Here is a 24,563-nt window from a genome sequence, read left to right as displayed (position 1 = left end):
AGACTGCTGACCCCAAGGCTTAGGAGTTCTTTCAATCACACATTTTACTGTTCTAGATAAGGGAAATCTGCCTCTTTTCTGCCATCACTGCTGTATAACACCCTAATTAACGGCACTCTTGTGGACTAGGACAGAATTCTCACTCATTACACACTAACCCAGAATCTTTAGAAATGTAGAACACCCCTATATATCTCTATGTGCAGTATATAATCCCAGCCTTAAACAGAGAAACAGTCACTGTTATCTCACTTGAAGCCTATTTTTAAGCATGCATTGAGGGGGAGGGGCAGTAAAATTACCCAGCATCAAAAAAGGGACCAAGTCATAAAATTAAATGGAGCAGCTATAAATTTGATGGAGTTAGGTCAGAGACGTCGAGATTTGCTTGCAGATAGAAAAACACATCTCATTTTGATTTGACATTTACTTTACACAGAAGTAATTGATGACTCTGACCACTTTCTGAGGATACCGATTAGTCTGTGAAGATTCAGACCCAGTCAAGACAAAATTGTATCTACTGTGTGTGAAAGTGCATCAGTCTCCACCTTGGCAACCACAGAATATTTTAAGGCAATGCCGCTGAACACACTTTGGTTTTTTTCCCACCAGAGACACGAATTTGCGGGAGCGTCTAAACCCGCCACCTCCCACAGGGATCTCCGCAACAAGAATCGGCCCAGCAACGCGGCCACACAGATGTCACACGCCCCGCGGCGACTCCGCTCAGGCAAAGTGCTGCCCGCCGCGCCTTACGGGAAGCGGCTGCTGGCCCGCCTGCGCGCGGCCCCGCGCGGCCCGCCCCGCCTCCTGCCGGCCGCCGCCCCGCCCCCCGCTGCGCGCGCGTTCCTGCCTAGACGGCGCCCGCATGCCGGGCCCTCGGCGGCAGCGCTCGGGCCGGCGGTCAGTGCCGGCAGGCACCGACGTCAGGGCTGGCGCCCCCCATTCCCCACACCTCTGTTACACTAAGCCGGGTTTAACTGTCCACGTGTAATTACGTTAAGTGACTCCGCACGCAGATGAAGGAGTGACCTTCCGTCCGCTCGGCGGCCCGGCGCGCCCGCGCGGTACCGCTCGTTTCGAAACGGGGGGGGGATATGACCCTACACGGCGTTTCGCGGGTGAGTTCCCGTGTGCCCCGCCGCAGCCCCGCGGCGAGAGCGGGCTTCCGCGCCGCCGGGAGAGGCGCAGGGGCGGGGGCGGGGGCCCCCGGCCCCCCCAGCCCGCGCCGCAGCCCCCCCGCCGCTCGCTGGCGTCAGCGGCAGCCCGCCGAGGCCGCGCGGCGCCCTCCAAGCGGCGGAGCGGAGCCGGCGGCGGGCGGGGCGCGCGCCCCGCTCCCGGCCCTCGGAAGGGGCTCCGGGCGGCGTGCGGGGAGCTCCGCCGGGCAGCTGGCCGGCCGTGGGCGCCATGCCCCAGCCTCGCCCCGTCCGGCCTTCCCCCAGCTTCCCGGCAGTGCCAGGTCGGCCAGGAGCGCGGCCCTGCCCGGCAGCGCGCCGGTGGCGCGGGGCGACCCGCGCTTCCCTCACGCCTGCACCCGCCGAGGCGCCCGCGGCCTGGCGCCTGGGCCTCCGCTCCTGGCGGAGCACGGGGATCCTTCTGCAAAGGCGGCGGCGCCTCCCGGCGGCCGGCGGCACGGGCAGCTCACCGGTCATCCAGGGAAAAGTTCTGAAGACGGAGGTTTAATGAAATCTGTGGGTTCCAACCGAAGCATCCCACCTAAAATCCCAACACCGAGGGGTTGAGCCTTTACTTGTTCATGCCTGTGGCCTGTCGCGCTCAGCATCCTCACATTCAGTGGTGTTACACCTAGTTACTGGAGCACAAGGGAGGGAAACACCTGGCACCTGGCAGTGCCGTTTTGCACCATTGGTGCTGAGTTTTGAGAGACAGCATTCCTCCCAGAACGTTTCAGTGGCGTGGATCTGACACCATTTAGCACAATGCTGTGAAAACCTCAGGGAAAGAACAGGCATTTACTGTGAGCGTGGCAGCATGGACGTCAAGGCCATGGGTACGCAAACAGGACAGGGCATCAAACTGCAGCTGTTGTGTTGTAGAACACAAAAAAGACAAAGGACCTTCTGAGATTTTAAGAGATAAAATCTATTCCAAGCCTGAGCTAGTGGGAAAACTGTGGCAGAGGGGGACAGTGATTAGATTGCCAAGCTGGTTTGGTGATGTCAAGTCTAACCGGATTTACACTGAAATCTGCAGGATCCGTGTATTTAAATGCTCCCATGGTGTTGTGTGTCAGTCTGGTTTGCACCTCACAACTGACTCTGCCTATCGCTAGTTATCTTCACTGGCTTTACTGCAAGTGGCCCAAAATGTGTGTTCTCACAAGCCTTCCTCTCCTGTCTGCACCCCTACTGTATATCCATGCCTTTATGCATAGTCATCTGTACATCTGTATATATACACCCCCCCGATGTATTCTACACAAATATACCATATGTACAAAATCAAACAAATCAAATTTTACAAAATTACCACAGTTTATGTCCTTTTCTCTAAAGCAAAATGCCCTTTTCAATGAAATACGTCATCATAATTTAAGCCTGTTTTTCTACACACCTATATCAAACCCCAGATTTTTTTTACAAATACATGCTAGCACAGTGTTTGCACACCTATACACTGTTACTATGCATGACATGAAACTCTCACACCTACCCAAGAAATGAGTACCAAATCACATTCAGCCCTAGAAAAAATAGTTAAAACTCCATTACTTTTCAAAATAATTAAGCTGTCGACCTTGTGTATGAATTTGGCCCACAAAGTGGGAAGACACACCTCAATGGGCTTTTAGAAGCAAAGCATGACAGACTGGAGAGCTGCAGCTGCTGCTCATAAGGTTTTTGCATTGGTTCATTGTAATAACTATAATTCACCAATATTGTTGTTACTTTTGTTTTAAAAAGCTTTTCTTCAAATGCATAGCTATGCACAGGGAACGGAATAGAAGAATGATATGGAGACTATACTTGTTCCTTTCCTGCTAAGTAAGCACATCATTCATTTCAAATGCCCTTTTTTTCAGTTACAGGGAGTGATTAACATCCACAGAAGCCAACAGGACTCAGGCTGGTCTGTAAAAGAAATGCATGGAAATGTAGCAACATTTTCTTAATCTGGTAATCATGTGCTGTTCCTGGTCATGGTGGCAGTTGTCTTTTTCAAGAAGTGAAGAGAACGTAAGGGAGAAAATAGAAAACCAAAGTCTATCCCATATCTATGTTATTCAAAATAGGTGATTCTTCTTCAGAAGGTCAATTGTGTTAGAAACACATCCTGCCTCATCAAGAGGATTAAGCTGCAGTTGGCCTTTGCTGAAAATGACTGAAAAAAACATGTCAAAAATGGTTTGTGGCCATTAGGCTAATCCATTCACAGACAGCTCCCTAAAGACAGGACTAAATTCCTTATTTTTCAAAACTGACCTGTTGTTGTCATCACTCTTCAAGATGCAGCAATAAAGGTGCAAATACAGAGCAGCCATGGGATTTGTTAGTGAAAGCAATTGCTACAACACCAAATGACATACTGTAACAAAACTCCTATCATGCGTGCCATCTATGTAGTGAGGTGAAAATCCAGTGAAAGCAGAGCTGAGAAATTAAGTCAAATCTAGGCCAGGCCTGAAAAGTCTTAATCAAATCCTGCTCACTGAGGATGCTATTTCAGTTCCAGACTGGACAGTCAAACAAAGAACAGCAACTGAGATGTGATGGAAATAGAACCTAGCTTTCTACTCATTAAAATACGCTAAAAAAATGGTTAGGCTTCCTGCATACTCTCTATGCCAGAAGTCCATCACTATAGCCTATAATGAACTCAGAGTCTCTGGCACCAGGAAAATAATATTTTGCTCTTTTTTTATCTTGAATGAAATTGAAAAGTTATTGTGAGATCTCTAAGTTTATAAAAAAAATTCTGATTCAGTAACACTTTTAAATGGATAAGAATTCTGTTCATCTGTGATGTAGACTAGAGTTAAAATCACAACATAGCAGCAAAGCCTGCCAGAAAAGAATTTCTACACCATACAAAGTGCTTTGTCTCTGCACTTGTAAGAGTAAATAAAATCCCAATGATTATGACATTTATGAGGGTATTCTGAGACCACCTGAAAATAACATAAAATTGACCCTTCTTATGACTGCAATCAAAAAGCTAGGCTTGTAATGCTTTTCTGAGTCTAATATGAAGAACTTTGTTGACCAGCAGATACCACCATATAAAAAGTTACTATATTTTCTATATATACTATATATATATTTCTATATATAATATATATATACTATATATACACTTCCACTTCACAGGACAGCCTGATGAGTATTTTCAGATACACATTTCCAAAGTATGAGTAACACTGAAGCTATCTAGCAGAACCTTTCCCCACCCTCCACCCCCCACCCACCCCCCTTTAAAGAACAATTCCAGTTTCCAGCCTCGGCTAACAGAACAGACTGTATGGAGAGAATGAATTGTTAGCACACTTCCTCCTGTATCCTCTTCCGCTAAACAACTTCATACATTAAACGACTGATTAGATGTGGGGGGGCATCTTTTCCATGAAACAATTCATGCTTTAGTTTACAATGCCAGTTACATAGACTAAAGCCTGTTTTAATAATCCTGACTGCCATCTGCTAACAGTCCACCTTCTAGCAACACAACACACAGATGAGTTTGAGAACTTCTAGAAGCAATCTTGTTTAACAGGAAAGTAGCTAGTTTGGCCCTTACACATGTGATACATTTTGTTTAAAGCTATCTTTCCACTGCAGTCAGGGATGTCATCATAGCATAAGCAGATACAGCTAAACCAGCTTTAATCTGATAGCCATGAAGCTGTGAGACCATAGGCTTTATCCTGGAACTTTACTAATGCTGGGCTTTTACTCAGGTGGGTGAAAGGTACACTTTCCTCCTTCATTCCTGTTAGTACCTGCTAACTAAATATGGTAAGCTTAGGTATATCTATACATCTTGCAGACCTTCTCATTTGCAAAGCTGCCTTAGAATGTGCTGGGGAAGCTCTTCCTCTGTACTGAAATATTAAAGCTAGCTTCCAAATAACCTGGTCTAAGCATTGCCAGATGATGAGATAATCAGTAATTCAGGCAATAAAAATTTAATATTAACCATTTTTCTATTTAGAAATTGTGAAACTATAGCATTGGCATAGACTGTACACAAGGAAAAAAAAAAAAAGAGAATGTTCTAAGTGTGTTTACTAACCAACAGATAGAAATATTCCTTGATAAGCAACAGTTCTGAGAGAATTAAAAGGCCTGGAGTGATAAATGTTTAATTGAGAACTATTGATACTTAATAGATTAACAAGCATTGAAACATAACTGAATCCATATTGTGAGTAAAGGTGTAAAGGTGCTTGGGTCCAATCCCGCTTTTATAAATGCTTATACATGATCTATTTTGTCAAGTTTTTCCATGTAGGTTTAGAATTATTTGCAGATGTGAAGCAAGATAATGATATTGAATAAAATAGATAGTAAAGATATGATCACACATTTCAGAATTGCATTTAAAGAAAAATGCGAAGACATTTAAATAGGAGAAAACAGGACAGATTGTAAGTCAAGCCATAAGAGGGGCAGAAGAAACTGAATGAAAGAAAAATAGGCATAAGGAGAAGAGAGTAAATTAGGGAATTTATTTGCGTTAAGGGAATAAATTTAAGGGAACAGTGATTTGAAATTAAGAATGAGCAAACATTCAATTTTTAGCAAAATTCTCTCCTTTAACAGAAGCCTCTTCTGTCCTCTGCGACTTGCTGAACAAATGTAAAAAATTACATTAAATCTGCAATACATCCCATGACTGTTTCAAGACATTTTCAGACTTCTTGCCTTCCTAATACTAGTCCAGACTAGTATTATCACACCATATAGAGTTACTTGCTCTGTCTCTCTCTGCGACTGGGTTTTTAGATAGCTGATCTTGTGATTGTCAAGAGTACCTTGCAGACATTAACGGATGTGTCCTTACAATGAGGTAGGCAGCATAAGAGAGGAAGCCACAAGCATGTGTGTGATCATACAGTAAAGCTTAGAACTAATTCCAGGTGTCAGTCTTGTGCAGCGCTGTGTCCATACCGCCAGCTTCTGAAATCAGCCTATGTTCCAGACAAAAGCTTTAGTGCTGCCGGCCATGAACAATCTCTGTTGTCCAGCTGTAGCAGCACAGCTTCAGAACCATGGAGTTCTGCTCTGGCTGCAGAACTCCCAGCTGTGTACTGAGCTCCGTGCTCAGCTTGCTGCTCTTTCGACTAAATTGTCTAAGCTTTCCTCTGATCAGACTTAACGCACATGGACCCAAAAAACTTAGCTTAAAAGTTGCAATGCAGGAAAATGTCTTTCAAGTCCCTTCACTATTTTGTCTTATTGGAAACGTCACTCTGCATCTTATACCTTTTTCCCAAAGACAAGATTGAAAACTTTGCAAAATACTCTTAAAATGCTATGTCTAAAGTGAATAATAACCTGCATGATAACATCTTGTTACTGTTTTGGAATATATTAACAACTGATTGTACTTATTACATTTTGAAATCCATTTAATAAGCACTGTTAATCTTCATTAAGTTAATTTTTAACAAGGGGTGGAGACTTAGGACATACAGTCATTTTCTCAACAAAAGGAAGACGAAAATCCCTACCTCGGCACACTGCTTTCCAAGTTACACTTTGGATGACAACATCATTGTTTGTTTCATTTCTAACAGGCTTTGTTTATACTCACTGTACAGTGGAGTCTGTACAGTTAAACCTTACTTCGGACCTTTTCTGTCTAAGAATTATATGTCTTCTCTGCTACAGTCTGCATTAGGGTTGATGGGGGATTGTTTTGTTGCTTTCTTTTCTCAGAGACATGAATTTATTGTGCTATGCATCCGATTTTCATGTCTGAATGTCACGTCTGGATAGTGATCTCTTGCACTGTGATCTGCAAGACGTTTTCACATATATGAGAAAAGAGCAGATACATTTTTTAAATGAATCACTGTTGTTTCAGAAAGAAATCTACTTGGGACAAAGAGGTTAAAAGCAAGTAAAAAGACATTTTGAAGGCGTGAAAGCTGAATGTGTGCTTTTGCATTTAAAATGTTACTCAGGGAGATGACAGAAATGGGCCTCTATGTGATGTTTTGTGTAATTTTGATTTCTTTCTAAATATTTCTGAAAGACTCTAAAAACAAAGGTTGAAAGGTCAATGTATGTGCTTAACTGAGATCCCAGTAAAATGATTTCTGCTGTATGAACCCTACTGCAATATCTCAATCTATAGTTTCATTTTCAGCAATTCAGATTGCCACTCTGTGCGGATTAAATGATGACAATATGATGAAAGGCAAGCTCATGGGTTCATATAATTTGTTATATTTAAATTCCTTAATTTGTTTTACAAATGTGGCTATTGTCGAATCTCTTAATCTGTGTAATTATTTTTATGAGATTAAGTTACTTCAGCATCATACAGAAATGTTTGTCTGTGTTCTGGGCCATCTTTCTGCCAGTCAAAGAACAGGTTTATTTTTGTGGAAATTTTCTAGCTCTGGAATGCAGAGTGCTAAGGGTTTGAATGGCAGCTAATGATCTAAAGGTAACACTTAATACATATGTATCTTCAGCAACCTGTATAAATGTAGCACTACCTTTTGCGGTAGTACTGTTTTAGATAATTTCAAGTTCCCAGGCTATCCCATTGTTCACTGCTTAAATCCTTGCAGCACCCCATTCATTTGTTTTCAGGTGAGTATTTGAATAGCTGTATAATGAATCAAATGAAAAACTTATGGGTGGGAAAAAAAAAAAAGGAAAAATCATACAGGTTATTTTTCAGTGTGTTCCTTGATTCTTTCACCCTGTGTCTGCACAGACAGCTCGATAGTGTATTGCAGGGAGTAGTGAGAGGAAAGAAATGAGTGCTGGAGTTCAGGAATTACATAAATTGATCGTATTGCTCAAAAATGCATGTTGAACCACAGCCTATGTCTCATTTAAATCTGTGGGACCTAAATACGTGCCTCAAGTTTTCTGAAACAAAGACTTGAAGTAGTTAAATCAAAGGCAATTAAAAAGAAGAATAGTTAATTTTTAAACCAATTGAAATTTGGGGTTGTCTCTCAACTAAGCAGTTCAAAATAGAGCAGAATAAGTCTGTGAATCAGTGTGCAAGGCAGACCTGGAGAAGCCATGCAAAATACGGGAAAGTCAGGTGGCCACCTTTGATTGGCGTCCCAACTATGAAAGAAAAATGTTCCCACTTGTTGCTAACACTTCTACAGGAGGTGCAGGCAGAAAGTTTGAAGATCTTCAGAAAAAAAAAAAAAGGCTTCTGAGGAGTATAAAGTACTGATACCCCATATGCTTCTTTCAGTTGATATCATTACCTAGTGTGAATTAGAAAGTTTAGATGGTAGGCCTGACTACTTTTAAATAAGGATTTGACTCATAGCTGTTTCATACCATTAATGACTCCAAAAGAAATTATATCATCAATCTAGTTTTGGGAACACCTTTTCAGTCATCATCGCAAAAGTCTGCTTTAAAATGGGACTCAGGTTCCTTTGCGTGATCACTTTTCATCCCCCTTTTTAATACTGAGAAATTTATTCCAGAAGATTGCAGTAGAGGTCAATATTGAAATATTACCTCTAGAAGGTAGCATCCAACATCTTGTTGGGAGGAAGATGGATATTTTATGGTGTATTTTAATTTTTGGGGTGGATGGAGCTGTTACTTTCAGTCAAAGAACCATAGCTAATGTTAAAACTTATATTTTGATTTTATGCTATGAGATTGTATTTTAAAGAATACTCATGTCAACCTTTTTTATTTTGCAAAAGGAAATGTGGCTTTAATAGATGTTTTGTAAGCCAGATTTGCAGGATTGAGCTGTGCTTGAAAGGAATGCCTACAGTACTGGTCTCTCACAGAACCACCACAAAGTTTTTAAAAGTTCATGTCTATCAGTTAACATATGTATACTATGAAGTAGAAATACCAGTTTATTTTAAAAACCAATCTTCAAAAAGATTACTTGAAAACCTGTGCTATTTTTACAGCCTGTATTTTTTAGACAAAACTAACATCTTTGGAGAAAAGAGATTCAAGGTAGAAACTGGCAAGTACTTCCACACACCAAGTCTTACACAAACACATAACGATTTGTTGAAGCAACTTCTACTCCTTTGAGCATCAACTCTGTGTTCCAGTGGGTATGTTTAGACATTAGCATTTGTGGAACAGAACTGTGCCTTTCTTTTTTGCAATGTATACTGAGGCTAAAAGGATCCTTTGTCTTCCTAGTTTCTTCTCCCACTGTGGCCACCTGTACCTCCTAAAGAACAAATAAGCCAACCAGGGAAGGTAGCAAGACATGAAACTCAGGGCAGTATAAATCTGCAGGGAGGGCAGACTACACTAGACCAGAGAAAACTGTTGTAATAGACTTATTGGTGCTTCAGCTTCAGGTTTTACTCAGAAAAAAAAGTTTCATCATGAGAATTAGCAGAAGCAAGGAAATCACTGGTTTTACAGTATCATACAGTGAAAATCTATGGCTGGTAAGTAACATGCTTACATACACTTCCAAGTAGCAGAAGCATGTAAGAACTCAGTGGTTTCACCACCTGATAATTGCTTTCCTGTGTGAAAGGCATGTGTACTATGCATGTCAGCTGTTTGCTCATTCTCTGAAAACAGTGCCTTGAAATGCAAAGACATAGATTGCTTTAGGACTAATTCTTCTCTGCCCACCTCCTTTGTTTGATAAGTTTTCAGAGCTGAAGATTGAATAGGGAACAAGGTTCAAACAGCCTTTCTATCTGCCAAAAAAGTTTTGACATCCCCCCTGCCTCCAAAAAAAAAAAAAAAAAAAGGAACCCAATGGAGGAAAAAGGTATTTCTGGAGCTGAAATGCTGACATAGATCACACAGATGCCTTTTTGTTTAGGAAACCGAAAGGACATAATTAAAAAAAAAAAAAACCAACAACATTTTAGGCGTGTGTCGGTTCATTTACCATTGCTGCCTCTCCGAAAATTCAGTGGGAAGGTGGGATTCAAAACCAATAGTATTAAAAACAAAACCCACATCAACAATAATAACAATTACAGTGTTAAAGACTCTTTCCCAAACAAATGTTGGTTTCTTTCCCACTAGTTGCCTCCCGTTACCTTTCAGACCCTTCTGCATCACCTTGGTAACACTCAGTCCAGGTAGCCCAACTATGTCGAACTGTTTTCTGATTTTCTCCTTAATTTCTTTGGCACTGACTTCTTCCTGGGCTTCTGCTAGTCACTTTTGCACTCCTTCAATTAAAGACTAATTAGTCAATAGTATGTCCACTAGGTAAGGTGTTAACATACAGCTTGTTTAATACAAGGGGATTTTTTAAATGCTTGATAGTCCAGTAGTCACTTCTTTAATATATTTCTGAGTTATTTACTGTTTCTTTAGCATAGTAGTAAGTTACCTAGAGGCAAATTTACTCACTCAGATGTAATCCTACCTTGTTCATTATTATTAAGGAAAGAAACCATTAATTTTTATCATATCATCCTATAATATAATTTATTGTCTGTCATTTTCATTTTTTATCTGGCTTAGAATTAATTGAACTTTATATCTAATTTGCACTTTCAAAGGTAAATATCAGTTGCAGAAATTAATTTAAAATACTGCATAGGGAAGGAATAATGAATTAGATTGGCAATTTGCTACTAGTATTTTAATCTAAATATTTGGAATAATATTGAATATTTAGTATCAACTAGAACTTTATGCATGTGACCACAGCTGTGTCATTAATTCAGAATATCATCATAATGTGGATAAAATCAAGACATTTCTGGTACAAAAAAAGTCTGCTCCTACAAAAGATAGGGCTGAATCTTCTAAACTGTGACCTGATTAAAGACTATGATAAAACCACCCAAACTTTCCAATTCTATTAACAGAAAGCAAAAGTCACAGAGCTGTGCAAACCTGCCTCAGTGCTATGGCTGGGATTTGATTAGTGAGTTTCAAGGAAGTCATATCCTGGTGCTTTTAACATTTCAAGCGAAAGCTCTCCAGTAAGAACTACTGGTCTTTCAGTGCCTCCTGTAGTTCCCCCTGAAGTCCCAGAAGTAAGTCTGGTAAATTCCTTGTTTCAGCTCTTCCACGATAGGCTTCTGCTAGGAAACGCCTTGCAATTCTTGGGACTATGTTAGGCTACCCACTGCTTGTGTCTCTTTTATAAACAGTGACACCAAAGCAATGACTGTTGGATGACTCTCAAGGTCTTGCTTAGGCATTCGGGGGGTTAGGGCTGCCACAGAGCACTCAGATTGTCTGAGATGCCTGCCTGCCTCCCCTGACTGTAAAGAAAGCCTGTAGCTGTTCAGAGGGATTTCATACACTGAGCCAGCCGACTGGAAGCATGTCTGAATCCATGACTAAGGTGTGCCCTGCAGTTACCCTCAAACTTCCCGGTTCCCACCACCAAAGGTCTTCTCAGGTGAGTTGCCTGAGAGGAAACAGGGTGGGGTTTTTTTTTGTTTTGGGGTTGGTTTTTTTGTTTGTTTGTTTGTTTTTTGGCCTGAATATGTTAGAACTTCTGGTTTGGGAGCATGAGCCTGAGTTTTAAGCATTTCTAATTCTTTAATGTTTTGATCCCAGTTCCTGACAAAGTGCAGTATGTCCAAGCCAATTTTCCTACCACCAGACCTGGAATTACTCCTTCCAGCTGAAGATGAGTCACTCTGCAGAATGTAATGCAAAATACTTGAGGTCAGAGAAAGAATGAGCAAAGGGGGGGCTGTCCCTGTTGTCTGGTGAAGAGGCCACTCCTGGAGAAAATGTGCAGGAGTATGTTCTAAACTGTGAGCACTGTTCCTAGGGTAACTTATTCATTTTGTCTGAGCATGGACAAAACACTATGTGGAGAGACCTGCAGAACTTCCTAGTCTACAAGAGAAGAGCTGTTATTCTTGCTTGTCTCTGGGGTTGTCTGAGCCTGGAGTTCAGGCACCATACTCAGGAGCCTGCAATATAATAAAAGCAGAACTTAGATTCTTCAATGGGCTCAATGTAGCCCTTAACTTTTAAACGGACCCTCAGGAAAGTGAATAGTCTTTAATGGACCAGTTTCTTGGTAACCTGTTAATGGAAAAGAGGTCTACTTTCAAATCCATCTTTTCAATTGGACAGTAGATAATGCATCACTTATCGGAGATGTCAGAAGCTAGATGAAGTGTGAAATTGAAGGTGCACTCAGACTGCGTCTAACTAGAAGCCACATCTGCACAGATTTATTTTCTATATTCATCAGCCAATGGGCTGCATTCATAACAGGAATGAGAATAACGACATAGACAGGAGTCCTATTTTTATTTTTCATTCTTCTCACCTCAGTCCGACAAACCAAACCACCTTTCACTCTTTTCAGTTGCTCTGTTACTGATACAGCAAATGCAGCCTGGGGTCATGTACAGTTCTCAGCTACTAGTGAACCATAAGTGACACTGCTGAGCTGAAACAAGAGGAAGCACACAAAGCCTGCCATCTTGTCTGTCTTTCTAGTAAAATGGACAGTTTGAGTGAGATGGTGATATAGGAACTTTTACTGATTCAGCAAAATATCAGACCAACGTAAAGGTAAGAAGCGATGACCTATGTTGAGTTGCATATCAGATTATCAATGTGGAGACTGATAATGCCTCTCAGGTGTTTTTGTGGTTTTTTTTTAAACGACCACTAACTCCAAAATGTGTAAGTCTATTTTGAAATCAAGGCTGTACTACACTGCAGTCCTAAGGAAAAGTAACCTTAAGCGCAGGATGAAGATAACAATCAGAGGTCAGCCCTATTCTGTCTTCTATTCTCTATGCACTTTGATCATGGAATCATAGAATCATTTAGGATGGAAAAGACTTTTAAGATCATCAAGTCCAATTGTTAACCCAGGACTGCCTAATCTGACCACGCTTCTACCAAAACAGACTGTTGACAAATTAAAAATCATACATAAGGGCCAAGTGTTGTAGTCTATGCCCTGCAAAACAACTACAGTTATTTTCTAATTATTGATTTGGATAGTTAGTTTCAATTATGTAGACATTCTTGCCATCAATGTTTCAAACTCTTGATTGTACTTCCCTGTTTAAGTAACTTGCTCTTTTATAAAAGCTTACACATTTGACTATCAGGTATCAACGTTCAAGTGCAAACCAAAGGTGCTCATAATACTGAGCAAAAGGCATCTTTTCATTATACATGGTAATTAGCATTTTTAAATGGCATAATTTAAACCACCATTTTGCAATTAGTATAGTCAGGGCAAGTCATTGTTTAAACATTCTAGGTGATCCTGAAAACTCCTAGGTTTCTCATAGTTTCACTGTATTGAAAGTCTGAATTTTCCAGACTTTTCAATGGTACCTTGCAGTAAACAAGTGTAGAGGGTATTCTATTTTGTACCATGGCTTTAGTCACTTCCTTGACTGTGAGATGATACATGAGCAGCTTATTTTGTTCAAAACCACGTCAATCCTCTTCCTGTTGTTCTGCCTCAAGAAAGTTAATCACCATTTAACAAACCCACCAATCTTAAAGGTGCATTAGATAAAGATTTCATTTGTAATCTCTCATTCAGTTAGAAAAAAATTGTGACGTTAATTAAAGGTCTACAAATTGAGACAGAGAAAACATTGAGTAAGCCTTCAGAGATGTATCCTGTCAGTAAAAACCTCTTCCCTAAACCAAGGAAGGGGGACAAACTGGGGACACAAATACTATTCCTTTTGAAAGGGCAGTATAATTTAATAGTTATCTTTTTGAATGACCCATTTTAAGCAGGTATTTTTTCATTATAGCACATTACAGTGCTGCACAAACTGTGACAGAGCTAGTTTTTCATAGAATATAAGCAAATATGGCCTCCATTTATGAATATCAAATGCCCACAAACTCTGTATATGCAAGGAAAAAAGCTGCTAGTTCACCCCTGAAAGTGACAAAGTGACTGTGAAGACTGGGTGGGGAGCAGCCTCCTGTCTCTCCAATTCCCTGCCTGTTCACTGTATACGTTTGTTTGCTATGGGCAGGAGGCATACGAATTAATTATAGTCTAAATGTCTTTTGGGCCCTGTATGTCACAAAGCAATAAGATTTTGTTTTTATTGTGGATAAGAAGGCTGTAAATGAGATAACTCTCCTTATCATGACCTAGATAAGGCCTTTAATGATTGACTGAAAGGAGTAGCTTATCTAAATATTGCTGTTTTCCAAATCTGCTTTATTTATGCAAAATTTATTGATTGTTTAAAAAAACAATATACAAGCCTCTTTAAAGTACTTTATAAGGTAGTGATGGGGGATTGGTTCAACTCCACTGAAGCTGATGATTGTCAATCCTTTATTCAGGATGTTTGTTGGAAAATTGTGTGATCATTTTGCAAACAGAAAAGATGAAACTAGCTAAAACAAAGGGCATCTGCACTGCTAGTTGGTTACTAACTACATGGACCAGCTTTCACTGGGAGCGAAATCTAATTTTGCCCTGGTCTGCACAATATAAATCTGTTTCTTTTTATCTGTTGTCTGAATTCATGGAATAATAGAATAGTGTGGGTTGGAAGGGACCTTAAAGGTTGTCTGGTTCCACCCCACCTGCCGTGGGCAGGGACACCTTCCACTAGACCAGGTTGCTCCAAGGCCCATCCAGCCTGGTCTTGAACACTGCCAGGGATGGAGCATCCACAGCTTCTGTGGGCAGCCTGTTCCAGTGTCTCACCACCCTCACAGTGAATTTCTTCCTAATATCTAATCTAAATCTACCCTCTTTCCATTTAAAATGATTACCCCTCATCCTATTGCTACTCTCCCTGAAAAAGACTCCTTCCCCATCTTTCCTGTAGGCTAGGCCCTCTCTAAGTACTGGAAAGCCGCAATAAGGTCTCCCTGGAGCCTCCTCTTCTCCAGGCTGAACAACCCAAATTCTCTCAGCCTGTTCTCATGGGAGAGGTGCTCCAGCCCCTTGATCATCTTTGTAGCCCTCCTCTGGACTTGCTTGAGCAGGTCCATGTCTTTCTTATGTCGGGGTCCTGAGACCTGGACATAGTGCTCCAGGTTGGGTTGGGTCTCACGAGAGCAAAGTAGAGGGGCAGAATCACCTCCCTTGACCTGCTGGCCACGCTTCTTTTGATGCAGCCTGTGACTCAGTTGGCTTTCTGGGCTGCTAGTGCACATTGCTGGCTCATCTCCAGTTTTACAGCCACCAGTACCCCCAAGTCTTTCTCCTCAGGGCTGTTCTCAATCCACTTATGGCCCAGCCTGTAATTGTGCTTAAGATTGCCCTGACATGTGTGCAGGACATTTCACTTGACCGTGTTGAACTTCATGAGGTTTGCACAGGCCCACCTCTAAAGCCTGTCCAGATCCCTCTGGATGTCATCCCTTCCCTCTAAAGTATCAACCATACCACTTGGTGTCATCTGCAAACCTGCTGAGGGTGCACTCAATCCCACTGTCTATGTCCCCAACAAAGCTGTTAAACAATACTGCTTCCAGCAGGGACTCCTGAGGGACGTGACTTGCCACTGGTCCCCACCTGGACATTGAGCTGTTGACTGCAACCCTTCAAGTGTGAACATCTAGTCAATTTGTTATCCACCGAGTGGTCCACCCCTCAAATCTATGTCTCTCCATTTTAGAGAAAAGGATGTTGTGTGGGACAGTATCAGATTCTTTTCACAAGTCCAGGTAGATGACATCAGTCACTCTTCCCTTATCCATCAATGCTGTAGCCCCGTCATAGAAAGCCACCAAATCTGTCACACACACTTTGCACTTAGTGAAGCCATGCTGGCTGTCACAATCACCCCTCTGTTCTCCATGTGCCTTAGTGTATTTTCCAGGAGGACCTGTTCCATGATCTTGCCGAGTTCAGAGGTGAGACTGACCGGCCTATAGTTTCCTACGTCTTCCTTTTTTCCATTTTTAGCAATGGGGTTTTCCTCCTTTTCCAATCAGTGGAATTTCACCAGTCTGCTACAACTTTTCAAATATGATGGAACCTGATCCTCTATGGTGGGCAGTACTTCATTCTCCCAGTCCTTGCCTTTGGATTCTATGGACTGGGCAATGTGGCTAGAGCACTTGCTGGTGAAGACTGAGGCAAAAAAGTTGTTGAATACCTCAGCCGTCTCCATGTCAGTTGTAGCTAGGTCTCCCATTTTGCTCATCAGTGGGGCATACTCTTTCATCCTCCTTTATTTTCCTATGTACCTGAAGAAATCCTTCCTGTTATTGTTCACATCCCTAGCCAAGTTCATCTCCAGCTGTGCCTTGGCTTTCCTGATCCCCTCTCTGCACTCAGGCCATATCCCTTACAGTGTCCCCAGGAGCTATATCCCTGCCTCCACTGCCTATGTATTTTGGGTTTGTGGTTTAGTTTGGCTAAGAGGTCTTGGCCAAGCTGGCCTTCTGCCTCTCCTACCTGACTTCTTGCACATCAGGACTGACAGCTCCTGCACCCTAAGAAAAATGTTTTGTTTCAACAGGAGGTTACCTCTGTCTGGCCCCCAGAATTAAATAGCCCATTTCCTGAAGGTTGCCCTCCCTGTGCGCCCTTCTGCACACACTGCCATGCAAACTGAACTGCACAACAACAACAAAAAAAATAATGCTAGACAATCCAAATATCCAAAAGTATAATTTCTTTGCTGAAACTGAAGCTTGACACATACATTCATAGTGGAGTTTATCACACAAATGCCAGTGGGGGTCTGGTCTAAAAAGACAATAGAATGGAGTACTTTCTAGGTTCAGATATATCTTAGATTTTACCCACAACTGCAACATTGCCACCCATCAAAATAAATCTATTGAAGGAAACATTGTACACCATGTAGACAAGCCATTTAGTTTTTAATCTTCCTTCCATTGCAACCATCTGTTCCAGTATGCAAAACCCTGAGATCAGTACCTTATACTAACTCTAAAACTGAACAAGGATGCAGACCACAAACACATTTGAATTTTATGTTACAACATCTTAATGAAAGATGAAAAAAGCCTTTTGCAATGCCATCCCATATGAAGGACTACTGATCTTCTAATTGCATTCTAATTTGATCTATTAATAACAAGTTTAGATTGATTAATCCAAAGAGTGGATTCCAGACTAGTGTTAATACCTTTAAGTTATGATAAAATATATTTTCTCCTGACAAAAACTATGTGTTTTTCTTTTCCTTAGCATTTTTCTCTGCAGTTTCAAATGGCCTACTGAGTTTCAAAACTTGATGCCACTTGTGGATGCTTAAAAGCTGTGAGAGGTACCAGCAGCAAGAAAAAGCAACAACTGAAGAGAATAGTCCTTGCACATTGGTCTGTGTCATACAGAGCTCTACATAACACCAGCAAAATTTTGTTTTATTTTATTTTATTTTATTTTATTTTATTTTATTTTATTTTATTTTATTTTATTTTATTTTATTTTATTTTATTTTATTTAAAAGGAAATTACTTCTTTATAGAGGATGGGTAAGTTCTGAAAGAATGTTATAGACATGAAAGAGCAATAGAGTTGCATAGATGCTAATTAAATGAATACAAAACACCAGGATAAGTAAGTCAGCTCTGAATTCTACAATGTTTTTTGTGTTAACTACTTCAATTTAATGTAAAATAGAGTATTAGGCCTGGGATGTGAGTTTGTAAGAGGCTTTTTGGTTTTAAATACAGGAGCTGAGTTGGATAGAAATCATAAAACGATAAATACTTTTTTATGCAATCGACATTGACAAATAACACAGGTGTATGTGCTATGGGTACCTTAAAAAAACCACATTTTCATGTCTCCATTAATATGAATAGTTTAATGTAGGTATATAACCTTCCACAAAGTTTTCTTTCAGTTTGTCAGCTCCTGTCTCTTGTTCTACTACTCTTCATGTAGCATAAAATCTACACCAAACAAAATGTACTATTTTTTTTGTCTATATGAGAAAACAGCTGTAATGAATATGACTGTCTTCACACAGTTCACATAAAGGAGGGATTTCAGAAGCATTCACAGAAGTTAAAGGGACACATTTAACTGACTCTTTAGTAAAAGTTCTAATACTTCTAGATGTGTGTATTGAACATATATCCCCTAGGAAGCAAACTGATGTGGACCGGCATGTGTATGTCAGTGACTTTTGTGCATATAAAGCACTTTTAATGCTTTAATTCAGCTACTGCTGATGTACACTTTTAACCTGCTGCAAGGCTGCAGATACGTATCTGCTAATTTCTCAAATAACAGATGGCATTTACCACAGACCGAAAGATGTGAAAATGCTACAAATCACATTCACACTAGAAAGTATAGATGTCTGTGGTATTTATCCTGAAATTAAAATAATTATTTGAGATGAGTTAAATGTGTTCAAAATATCTGTAGGTGTACGGATATAAGCAAAAGTACAAAGAACAGAACACTTACATATCATTCAACATACTGCACAAAGAACCAAGGCCATTTTATTAAGAACATGCCCCTTTGAAACCACGGTGTCAGGCTTCTCCAGTGATTCAGGAAAGAATCCTTTACTCAATAAACTTGAGGGAGGATTTCAGAGCATTTAACCTCACCTCTGCCCAGAGTTTGGCAGTGCAGTTTACTGTGGAATACTTGTCTGTAATAAGATAAAAATATATTCGGTGGGAAAATTGAGTAAGAGTGGGAAGTTCTCATTATAAAGGTAATCCTGCTGACTAAATCTAGGAGAGTGATACATACACTGCAATTATGTCTTGAATACGGCATGCTTTGTATATCTGCCTAAATCTGGGTATGAAATCTGAAGTCTTTAGCACTTTAAATGTGACACTGATATTATGAGTCTTCCTTTGTTAAAAAACTACAATGCTCTTTATTTTCAAGTATCTGTCTTCATAGACCTTAGGATCCCACCAATCCCATATACCCACTCCCAGGCTAGTGGCAGTTACCCCAGCATTGCATGAATCAACCTCCGTAAGGCATGCATTTTTGCTTTTTCTTTCTTTTGCTCTCCCATGATCTCATGTTTACTTTATCCCCTGATGTGCTCTGGCAGAATCGGGGAATAATAGACAGGGAAGAATAAAAGACATTTGGATTACTGTGGACATCTCCATGCAGTGGTACACTGCACACTCCAGTCAAACCCTGGAAGAGTTAGCAGGGTATGCAACACTTTGCCTTTGGGACTTTTGTATAGTTTAAAGCATATTACATACCAAGAATGTTACTTCTTATTGAACAAGAACTTACTCTATTTTAATTCCATCCTGTTATTCAATAAAATCCTTCTATTACAGAACTGGTATGAGTGACACTTACACAAAGGTATACACACTCACAATAATCTATTATTCCAGTGCAATTACTTGTGACCTACTGATTTTCATCACCTTTGTTTTTTCTTGTTATGCCCAGCTGCTTGTATTTAGAAGGAGTTTAGTCTGTATGAATATAGGTGTTTATCTTACCATAGAGATATTTAGGTGTATCATACTGAAAGACAGGAGGTTATTCTTTAATTTATTAATTAATATTTAATTATTAAATAAAGATTCATTACACTGCCAACGTAATAACAAAAAAATCTCTAGCAAAAGTCTAGCAGATCCCATTTCACAACCATAAACTTGATTGGGAAACCTGAAGCTAATCAAAACAAATCATGAAATGTGTGAGATAAAGCCCATGAAAAACATGCAAGAATTTCAATTTAATTAGAAGGTTATTGATTTCTGCTGGATTTAAGATGCAGAGCCATGTATGTAAAGAGTGTAACTCTAGTCCAATAAAAAGCAATCAAAGCATAGAGTAGTCATTTAATTCAGTTAGATTTGTAATCTCATAATCTTTGCAAAAAGTTTATTTCTCTGGCACTGTGTTTTTTGTACATATGATAAAATCTGAAGTAGTTTTCCTGACACTAAGCCATATGCTTCCTACATTTTAATAAAGGAAACATGTAGCTTGTTACTGAAAAAAACTCCAAATATTTTCCTCTATTTGATGAAATAGGTTTGTGACAGGTTTTGATGCAAAATCATAAAGTGTAGTAGCTTCTAAAAAGTACAATTTTTCAATTATGATTTATTTTATGATTAAATTGCTTTTTTGTTAGATATACAAGTATTCACCTACAGGTCCTTTGGCACTGCATTTGTAATATAAAGGTCCTCTTATGTAATTACATTTAAATCCACTTTAAAGCTATTACTATGAATTAGGTATTGTCTATCTAATATATGTATATATTAATGAGTCAGACCCTGTGTCTGTGATTTCAGGTTAACTAAGACTTGCCAGTTAATCAGTAGTTGTGATAGTATTTGGTGGTTGAAACTTATTCTTTTGGGCAAACTTGCCTCCTTCTGCATGCAGAATCTTTGCACATAAAAGCAGCTTCCAGACTGAGTTTGCAAATTGTCATTAGTAGACAGAGAAACTGTAAGATCTCTACCAGTTTTAAATCTGACATGTATCAAGAAAGACCTTATATGGTTCCTTCCTAATTAAAATTATTCTGATTTAGAAATGCAGATATTAGAACTCTAGTAATCAAAAAGATATCTAATTTTTGCTCACTTTTTTATCAGTCAAAAATGAAAACTTGCAAGCTCAGTTCTTGAGTCACAGCAGTTGTGGTTTGTTTTTTTTTTAATTATTATTTTATTTATTTATTTATTTTATTAAATGAAACATTATAATTTACTGGTTGTGTTGAAGGAATTACTATCAGCTTGAAACACTGTTCATATCACTGCCTGGAAAATGTGACTCATAGTGAGAGGAACCCCTCTTCTGGTTGAAGCACAGAACAGCACATAAGGAAGCACTGTACAGCAAAACAGGGAGTTATCCCAGACTGCTCTCAGTCATGGGAGATGGCACTTTCAGGGAGCAATTCATCTCCCTGTAAAGAAAACATCTAAATTAAGTCACTTTGCGTGCCTGCTTATTCACACTGACTATAGATAAAATAGGTATCTACATCCTAGATGTCTAAAGCAAGTTAAGAAAAGCGCCATCTAAGAAGTCTGTTGTTACATGAAAAGCTCCCACCTCCTACCCCCTAATTTGCAAAAGGAGCACTCAGCATGCTATAGCATACTTGGCTGATACTGAAGAACAAGTATGCCATTGATATTCATTACCATCCTTCAACACAGTTTCTAAAACAGATATATGTGGACACATGGAACAGAACAGACCATATTTTGATCATGGTTTACATATTTACACTGAAAACTCGCTTCAAATTTTAAGGCCACTGCGGTTGCTGTTGTTTCCAAGAATTTAAACATTTGATTCCTGTGCTGTTTCACTTCTCAGTTCCACAGTTTCTTACTTTTTGCTAATGCATTGTCTCCCACAGTCGTGTCTCAGGGTGAATCCTTAAAATAGTAAATGGGAGAATTTTGCCCTTGCTGTTTTAGTCACTTGGTTTTACTAAATCCATTTTTATTTTTCCCTTGAGTTTTTCTCCGTATCTTCTGCAGCAGTTTGCTTTTGCTACACTTTTGCTTTCTGTGATCATCCATTTTCCTCGGTTGTCTTCCCAAAGACACTTCTTCCAGGAAACTTAGCAACATAACCTGTCCATCCATCTTAAGCGTCTTGCTGGGTTAGCATTGACATAGTTTAGTGATGCTGTGTCTTCCAGTTACCTAGTTTTCACACTGGTGACCAGCTCTCATTGAGTTCTCTAGCTGAACCATCTGTGTGATGTGATGGGGCTCTACCTGTCTGGTGTATTGTTCTGGATACTCCATGACATGAACTCTGAGACCAGCGCAATCAGTAGGATTTCTCAGCAGGAAGGATCTGCACAAACTACTTTTCAAATATTCCCCAGAATAATTCAAAAAGCTTATCTGAAAGGGTTTTCAATCATTCTGTGGAGAGCAGGAAAAACTTTGTAGTATGTCTTACTTCTTGGTATAGTGCTGTAGCGCAGCATGCTTTACTAGGATTTTATATGCCTGAAGAGAGCACCTATGCATACCTGTGATTATGCCATGAAATTTGTTGCCATGGAAATACCAAAAACAGTCTATGACTAAGAACAGACAAACCTGTTCAGGCAGAATAGTATCTAGCCTTTATCTCCATTCAACAATCAAAATGAATTGTAGCCATTTTCACGCTTTATAGTGGCTTAATATCTTTCCTGTGTCATTAAAGTCTTTTATCCACTTATATCCAATGCATGCAGACCACAGATCACCCAGTTCAATGCATAATTTGGGCACAGTAATTCCAGCAGCATCTCTAAGAAATCAGATTAAACTAAATTAGATTAAATTATCCTTACTATTATTTGCCTCTTCTTGCTTCCTTTAAATTTCTTGACACAGAAGCATTTTCTAGATTAATTGCAGCACTGACTGCACCACCTTCCTTCTAAACAGTAAAATTTCAGATGATTTATTGCTTCTGACATGTAGAGTGCACTCTGAGGATTAACTGAATGGAAACCTTCAGATCAGGAGTAATTTAAAAAGAATAGCAGCACCTTGCAGCATGTGTCTTGGATCCTGCTGTCTAACCAGCTTCTCCTGCTGGGAAAAAGAAGCTGACCTCAGGCAAACAACTGTGGGACAGCACATAAGGTAGGCTCACTCTGTATTCACATACATGTATCTCTTCTCTTCTGGACATCAAATATCCTTTTACTCTCAGGGACTTTACCGTGTTAAAGGCTTTATAAAGTTAGCCCCTTGGAACCAAAGAAAAAGCCCTGTTTTCCAGTATCTCTATCTCCAGTTAAGATAACGGACTTCTGCACGACTATGCTGTGAGACAAATCCTGCAATTAAAAATAGGTGTAACATCTAGCAGTAACCAAATGTCTCATGGAGAGTTATTTGAAACTGATGCAGAAGATTACCTTGTAAAGGAATACATTAACAAAGGATTATGATTATAATTGATCTAAGCATTTATCTGTCTCCCTTTCCTATATTTAATTACCATGAACTAAGTTTGATCGCAGAACATTCCTAAGGATGCTTTTCTGCTGATAGAACAGTTTTAAAGATTTAGCCCTCCATTCCCTGATGAGTCCTACACACATATTCTCAGATTACATTATGAGTTCCTAGGAGAATAAAATTGTACAGAACTGCCAAGACTGGATCTTTTAGAGGTAAGTATGAGCACTGTGTGAGGCTAGAAAAAAACCACCCTAATGTTAACATACTCCAGAGCCTAAAGACAGAAAGCATTGAACATGGTAAAGCCACATTTCTCAAAAGAACTGAACCTTCTTCCTTGGGTTACAAATCTATTATACAATTAAAAAGATATGCTATTTTGAAAATTCTGGAAAAATTAAGTTTTTAGTTTAAATGATAAATTTCCTGTTTAATAAGTGTCTGTATACTTTCATCAAGAGGCAAAGCAAATGCTTTTTCAGTCTGCCAAGACACCATAAAGAATGTAACTATAAAATTAAACAGTGTAAGAACACATGGATTAACATGATGTAAAAAATATGAGGTCAAATAAAGTGTGTTCCCATAAAGATGTCCAAGTCCAGGTTGCCATAATATTAACCAAAAGTGCCACAGGGTAAACTTTTCAAAAGTGTTCACAGAACTTACAGTGCTGATCCTTTTTCAAGTTGATGTTTCTTTAGAAATAATAGTGTTGTTTACATGAAATAATAGTGTTTTTTACAAAGGAATTATTGTTATCTTATGCACTTACAAATGTTACAGAAATAGAATTTACCATCCTAAACCAGAAAAGTCAGTTTTGAAAATTTCTTCTAATTGCCTAAGGGCTTGTAATGTAAAGACTGCCTCAGTATAGTGACAGAACTCCATGTCCCAACTCCCAAAGGAAAGATCAACGTGTTCCTCATACCAATTCTTTCTACTATATTTCATTGCAAGAAGTTACTAATGAAGGTAATCATGATACGGCCACACATTGGTAGGGGGAAAAGAATATCTGGGAAAGAACTTAAATTAAAACCAGAATAATAAGACAGAAATCAGAAAGCTAACATGATACAACACCAAAAGTCATCAGTTTGAGTCATTACATTACTCAAATCTTCTTTAATATAACACATACAAGGATATGAAACAACATAGAGATATTATTATAAACTGTAGTTTTCAGTGAGGTGTCTTTAGAAATAAATGATAAATTTAGAAACCCATGATGGTTTCAAAGAGGAATTTTAGTCATATTAATTCTTCTTACCTGTTATGGTTGCTTTGTTAATAGATGGTTGGTTACACATTGGTGATCGTCTGTTTAAAAGAAAGGAAAAATAGGTATATGCCTGATAAGCTCACAGATGATTGAATCCTGAAATAATGTAACAGAAAACACATTTCCTTGGACTGGAATTCCCTGGTATTGCAAAATAAACAGTTTGTTTACAACAGGTATTTCTTTCTAATGTAGAAGGGAATTCACAACTCACCCTGAAAACTTTCTGCAGATTGGGAACTCCAAGAGAGGAATATTTTAGG

General features: G+C 39.5%; 1 protein-coding gene across 2 annotated transcripts in view; it reads right to left on the bottom strand.

Annotated features, from left to right (window-relative positions):
- The window catches only part of PDE4D (phosphodiesterase 4D), a 355,973-nt gene that overhangs the window by 76,666 nt on the left and 254,744 nt on the right, over positions 1 to 24,563 (bottom strand). For both annotated transcript variants that reach the window (XM_040579497.1, XM_040579498.1), the window contains exon 5: positions 24,289 to 24,338. In XM_040579497.1, coding sequence (XP_040435431.1) covers positions 24,289 to 24,338 — 50 coding nt within the window. The remainder of the gene's footprint in view (positions 1 to 24,288; positions 24,339 to 24,563) is intronic.

Source organism: Falco naumanni, chromosome Z (assembly GCF_017639655.2).
Source record: "Falco naumanni isolate bFalNau1 chromosome Z, bFalNau1.pat, whole genome shotgun sequence".
Taxonomy (NCBI): Eukaryota; Metazoa; Chordata; class Aves; order Falconiformes; family Falconidae; genus Falco; species Falco naumanni.
This window is presented reverse-complemented; position numbering and strand designations above follow the sequence as displayed.